The following is a 6,516-nucleotide window of genomic DNA, read 5'->3' as shown; positions in this document are numbered from 1 at the left end:
TACATGATCCTTCCATGTAGGTTATGCTCGCAGGAATCAAGGCCAATGAGGTATGCAACATTTGGGATCGAGATGGAAAGCCTATCCCCCATCACATAAGGAGTTGGGAGTTGGCTAATTGGGATGCCGAAAACATTGTCTAATGCTTCAGCGAATGATTTGCTGGATTTACTAGAAACCTTTTCTTTAGAAATTACTGGTTTCATCGTAAAAGTTTATGAGAAAAGGATATGAATTTGTGAAGAATCCATGGATAGACTATCTAAGTCAATAGTGTTTTTACTCTCATTTCTCTGTTGTTTTTATGGATTTCGAGATAAAATTTAAAAATGCCTTTATACACATAAGTACTTTTCTTTTTAAAAATAACAAAATTGAAAAGAAAAAAAAAACACATGAACTATGAAGCGAATCAAATGCTCAAACTCAATCCAGCCAAGTGGATAACATAACATATATAAACGAGAGGCCAAGAAACATACTCTCAAACACAGATAAACCTCTCTCCCTTTCTTCTCTCTTCCACCATGCTAGTTTCAAAGTTCACTTCTTCTCCTTATTCTCATTTCTTCAATCTCTCTTCTTTCTCCAAACTCACATCACCATCTTCATCTTCTCTTCTTTTTCATAGTCATCACCATGTTCATCACCCATCTAAACAAACTTCAAAAACTACAAACTTCACCATCAAAGCTTACATGGAGAATCCAAACTCCTTTTCAAGTATAGTAAACAAAGTCATTGGTTCTCTTCCTGTTGTTGGTCTCTTAGCTAGAATCATGAGTGATGAAGGTGGTGTTGGTAATGATCTTGTTGATTTTGCTGAGTTTAGAAGAAGGGTTGGTAATAATTGTTCTCCTAGTGATTCAACTTCTTTTTATCAGTTCCAATCTCGAAAAGGAAAGGTAATTTATCGTTTTTGCTCATACCCCTTTATTAAATTTTGCATTTTTTATTGTTTTCTGTAGTTGAAATTTGTGCACCCCAAGTGTTTGAAAATTAAACTATTGTTGTTTACTTCTTTTATTATTGAAATAGTTTTTTTGTGGTATTAGATTCTTGTTTTCATGTTCATGAGCTAAAATGGAAATGGATGAGTATGAATGTGAATGTGTGTCTAACTTGGTGTTAGTTTGTTGTTTGTAGACAGGGGATCCTATCTATGTTCTGTTATGTTGTTGGCTTGCAGCTGTTGGTGCAGGTCTACTTAAAACTGAGGAGATTTTGGAAGGAGTCGCGAGGCTTCGAATCTCGGACGATGTTGAGTTTGAAGAACAGACTTTCATTGCCATGATGGAAGAAGCAAGAGAGGTTGGTTTTTCCATCTCTGAAAAACTATATCAGTAAAGATAGCATGTTTTTGGATATTCTTAGTTGGTTTTACACACATTCAAAACCTTAGTTTTGTAAGAATCACAATTCTGTTGCTTTTGTTCAAAGTAAATGCTTTGATGTAAACTGAGTATCTCTATCTGCAATTTAGAGACTATTCCTTTGAGTTGGTTTGGTTAGGCCATAATGGGCTGCAAAGAACTTCTTCAAAAGTTTTATGTCGTTGCAATCTTAGGTCTGAATTCAAATATAGGTTTGTAGACAAATGATTGGGGTAAAGATTGGGATGCTCCTTGCTAAATATCTTCATAATGAATTCTCCCACATAAAGTTTCATCCACTATGTAATCATCTGAATAGATTGAGAAGAGGAAAGGCAATTCCAAGATGTGTGACAGATATTCGTGTACTTTTGGCCTGTTTGGATCAACATATTTAATTTTATCCACGGATATAAACATTTGTGAAACTGTTTGAAAAATAAGCTCATGACATGTTCAGGCTGTTTTCACATTAGGTCCATAAGCTACTCATATTAACTTATGAAAACAACTTATATGAAAATAGCTTGACTTGACTTTATGTTATCTTTTGTTATAGAAACAGTTTAAACATAAGCACTTTTATGATAGGCCTTTATGCTATAAGTACTTAATTAAACTGCTTATCTATATGCTTCTGTCCTAACAACTAGAAAATTTATGCTGTACACTATAGAGAAGAGCGAAACTAAAGGGTGCACCTCCTGCGGTACCAATGGAGGTTCGAGTTGAGAAGGCGCTTGATGCTATCTATGTATGTTGCTTTGGAAAGGATCCTATAGAGATTGAAGATGAAAGATTACTAAGTACAATACTTTGTTCTGTTTTTCCATCAGTTCCAAAACAAGAGATTCGACGCATGGTTACAGAAATGGCACAGAAAGTAGAAGATGGAGGCATGGATTATATTCCAGATGCCAAACCTCTATCAAAAGAAGCTGTTGAACTGCAAATGAAAGACCTTAACTTTCTTAAACAAAATAGTGACACTATGTGAAGCATGTGTTGTTTTTGACATATAATACATTGAATGAAATTATATTTCCAAGATCAAAGTGTGTTAGCCTTTTGGCTACTCATAGGGGAGAAAATGACAGTGATGCTAGATTTTGTTCTCTTGCTACAGATATTATACCTATTGAAAGGTGGGAATGTAGGAACACGAGTGTGTAAAACAAAGCTTGAAAATAGTATCTCAAATGTAATTTATTTACAGGACAATCAAGTGATCCAGTTTTTCCTTCACTACTTTGTTTGTCTCTGGCAAGTGAATAGTATGAAGTCGATACCAGTTCATTCCATTCCGTCCGATTTTAACTAGTACAAACTATGAAATTTAATTCTATTTCATCTCATTCCATTACAGATATTTTTTGGAATGGATAACCTTGATAAATATTTTTAAGATTCTACTACAAAGAGTAACTGAATACTCAAACACATACATACACTAAATACTACTAGTACATTGAAATTCAGGAAAACACAAGAATCATACTTGTGTCCATTACAGTTTTTATTAAACAAGTTTCAACCACAAAGCTGAGTACATTATTACAAAGCCGCACATATCTTTATTTAGTAGAATCCACTGGCCTTTAAAAACACTTCATTCACCGGTATTGGCTTGCTAATTCACCCGCCTTCACAATGTAGTTCTGTTTGGGAAAGTCTTCACCCTTGAAGTGCTTCTCAAGCATATCTTTGACTCCAGCAGCATAGCGTAACTGAACAAGTTTCAATCATCAACATCATCATCAGTAGTTCACAAAAAAATGTACTTAAAAAATATAGCAAAAGTAAAAGGGTATGCTAATGTCTAGAGAATGTAGTCTTTCATTTTTAACTTTTTTTGTTTCATGAATTCTTGCATGTTCTAAAACATAAACAGTATTAGTTTTCTACAACAGTTTTCTGGAATCAAGCATCCATGCAGTCGTCATATAAGTAGTCCTTGGGTCGAGATCAAAGGGCCCTCGTGGACATTTCAATGTCTAATCGCAATCCAACGATCATATATATATTCACTGTGGAATTGCTGACTGTAGGCAATACAAAGTCATCAATGACATGTTTGTATTTCTCCTTGTAGATGAGGCAACTTGTGTCTCAAGTAAAGTTTAGGAACATGTGAGATTAAATTGAGAAAAATAATAATTTAAAGGACCAACTTACAACTAGAAATTAAAATAAAGGACTAAAGTGAAGTAGTTTTGTCAAAAATTAAACTACCTGCGCATCTATGGTGGTTCCAGAAATATGAGGAGTCATGGCATGGTTTGGCATGTAGCGCCATGGATGATCTTTTGGAGCTGGTTGAGGGAACCAAACATCACCACTGTAACCTATAAGATGAAACTCAGATGTTACATCACATCAAACATAGTTCAAATGAAATTCAAGTGTTACACTTTAGGATTATGTTTTGTTTGGAAATACTATATTTGCCAGTTCTGGTTTTAGAATTACCTGCAATGTGTCCACTAGTGCAAGCATCAGCCACTGCTTGTGTGTCCATAATTGCCCCGCGAGCATTGTTAACAATCAAGACACCTTTCTTCAACTTAGCAATTCTATTTTTGTCAAACATTCCTCTGAATCACAAACATAACACAAACAAAACTTCAGTCACAGTGTAAACTCAACAGAAGCACTTAAACACAAGTTGTGATTTTTAACTCTGAACTTGAACAATAGAATGACATTGCAGCCACTCTCTAGTCGGAGACTTAGGCGCCATTGGCCAAACTCCGTGAACAAAACTCGTGTGTTACCTATTTTAGTTTTTATATTTGTTTACTTTTGAACCAGGATTGTTGTTTAAACAGCCGCCACACCATGTTTCACAAATAAATCACAATGCATAGAATATATTGGAGTAGCTATGATATTAGTATTAAAATCATACTTTGTCTTTTCAGTGAGAGGCATGTTGATAACAATTACATCGCACTTTGGAAGCATTGCATCGACGTCCTCTTCAAATTTAGCTCCAGTTTCTTGCTCCAATTCAGGCTCCATCTTAAGTCTATCATGATATAAAAGGTTGCAGTTAAAAGGTTTCAGCCTTTGGAGTAAAAGCTTCCCGATTCGTCCAGCACCCACCGTTCCTATCGTCTTTCCTTCAAGATCATAGGCTCTATGTGCAATGCCAGCAACATTCCATTCCCCGGTAATAGACTGATGGTAACCAGGCACAAAATTCCTCGTCAGAATGAGAATTCTCATGAGCTCATCCTCAGCAACAGATACTGTGTTGCTTCCAGTGACCTCTGCGACGGTTAAACCAGCCGCAGCCGCAGCTTTGAGATCAATGTGATCAGAACCAATTCCGGCAGTCAAAAGTAGCTCTAAATTCTTAGCTTTCTTAATTCTTTCGGCGGTAACATAGGCAGGGTGAAATGGTGTAGATATCAGGACATTAAGATCAGGAATGTGCTTCTCAAGTTCTGATAACACGACAACAATGAGTCATAAGTTCAAGCAATCATAAACTTGAGATATTATCCACATATTTTAAAATTTAAGCAAACAAATATAACATGAAAAAAATTTAAAATCATAAGTATATATATACACGACTTTAATTACTACTCATGAGAACGCACAAACACGGACACCGAACAAGACACAAAGTTACACGCCTTCAAAGAGAGTGAGTTAATTTGGCAAAATGTTTACCAGAATTGGGTCCTTCTTTGTCATCAGTGACAATGTATTCATGTCCTTTTGATTCCAACCAATCACGAATACCTAATGCTCCTTCAACACATCCCACAAAATTGGGATTCGATGAAGCATACTCATTGCCTTTGTAGAAAACACCTACAATCTTCTTCTTTCCACCGGAGGCCTATTCCGAAAAAAAAGAAAATGCATAAGAAAAGTCAAATAACAAAACATACATAAAAGCAACTACTTTATGTATATGAAAATGAATACTATATCCACTAGCATATATTCATTTTATTTTAATTTAATAATGGATAGTTTAACTAATCCTACACCAATTATATTCCACAATCTTGTTAGAGAAAAAGTGAAATATGACTAAATACCCAACTCAATTTAAAAGGGATTTAGAAGTGTTACAATATTATAAAATATCCTTTGTATCTTTGATATTAAATTAGAATATCTTTTATGATAATGTTTTAAAGTATTAATTATTATGAATGAGTCCAAGTATCTCTATGAATAGAAACTCAAATTTAAACTAATTTGAAATTAGACTAAAAATTACATTTCATGGTTTGGAAGACAAAATTTTTATTCTGTTCTAAAAAATATGGTAAGCTAAAGAATGAAGTGAAATTCCTACCTCTACATTTTCATCGACTCCATTCGATTTTAAATTATCTTCTTTCATGGATAACTATCAAAATTGTTCGTTACCAATTTTTTTTTTATGATCCCTTAATTGATTATTATGCAGAATGAAACAGAAGAATAAAAGAGGATCAAAATCGATACAGAATGAAATTAAGATGAATAATTGGTGAAGAAATTGAACATACGTGAAAGTTTCTGGTGATGACGGAAGACGCAGAGAGCAAGGTGGAAGCAGCAGATTTCATAGCCATCATGGATCAATGAAACCGAAGAAACAGTTAGAAGAAAGAAGAAGAAAAATGATCGTGAAGTATGAGGTATGAGGAGTAGAAAGGGGGGTTTATATAGAAAGAGAATTGTTAGGAGCAGACGGAATAATAGTGAATGACTGCTAAACTTAACATAACATGAGGAAGGCTTTATCTTTCATTTTCATTCACCTCACAATGTCTACGTAAATGGATCTCATAATGCAATTTAAACGGTGAAATTGTAACCACAACGTTATTTGACTAAAAAAAATTATGTGTTGAAATAATTATTTTGATGTTTTATACTAGAATATAAAAATATTAAATTTGAAAATTGAAAATTAAAAAATAAAATAAAATTAAAATACATTTAAATTCAATTTAATTTAAATATATTCAATTTTTTAAAATAAAATTATAATAATAAAAGTTTCAAAGGTTGAATTTTGAATATATCATCTAATTTAGTAATATCCACTTTTGTGGAAATATACTTAAAATTCTAGTTAAAAGTAAATAAAAGTGAGAGATATAGATGGTCAATAGATATACTTTAACTA

At 33.6% G+C, this 6,516-nt stretch overlaps 2 protein-coding genes across 2 annotated transcripts; one reads left to right on the top strand and one right to left on the bottom strand.

Moving 5' to 3' along the window:
- The first annotated feature begins 447 nt into the window (after positions 1–447).
- LOC127119768 (photosystem I assembly factor PSA3, chloroplastic) lies at positions 448–2,618 on the top strand. Its single transcript, XM_051050087.1, has 3 exons — positions 448–905; positions 1,147–1,311; positions 2,050–2,618. Exons 1-3 carry the CDS (start codon positions 528–530, stop codon positions 2,368–2,370), a joined length of 864 nt encoding a protein of 287 aa, XP_050906044.1. The 5' UTR covers positions 448–527; the 3' UTR covers positions 2,371–2,618.
- Positions 2,619–2,645: 27 nt separating this feature from the next.
- On the bottom strand, positions 2,646–6,154 carry LOC127119751 (formate dehydrogenase 1, mitochondrial). The gene is made up of 6 exons (XM_051050061.1): positions 5,891–6,154; positions 5,055–5,226; positions 4,282–4,822; positions 3,843–3,967; positions 3,606–3,718; positions 2,646–3,100 (listed from the first exon to the last, which is right to left on the bottom strand). The coding sequence occupies exons 1-6, from the start codon at positions 5,957–5,959 to the stop codon at positions 2,987–2,989; spliced, it is 1,134 nt and encodes a 377-aa protein (XP_050906018.1). The 5' UTR covers positions 5,960–6,154; the 3' UTR covers positions 2,646–2,986.
- Between the last annotated feature and the right edge of the window lie 362 nt (positions 6,155–6,516).

Source organism: Lathyrus oleraceus, chromosome 1 (assembly GCF_024323335.1).
Source record: "Lathyrus oleraceus cultivar Zhongwan6 chromosome 1, CAAS_Psat_ZW6_1.0, whole genome shotgun sequence".
Taxonomy (NCBI): domain Eukaryota; kingdom Viridiplantae; phylum Streptophyta; class Magnoliopsida; order Fabales; family Fabaceae; genus Lathyrus; species Lathyrus oleraceus.
Note: the sequence above shows the minus strand (reverse complement) of the source record. Positions and strands in the feature narration are given on the sequence as shown.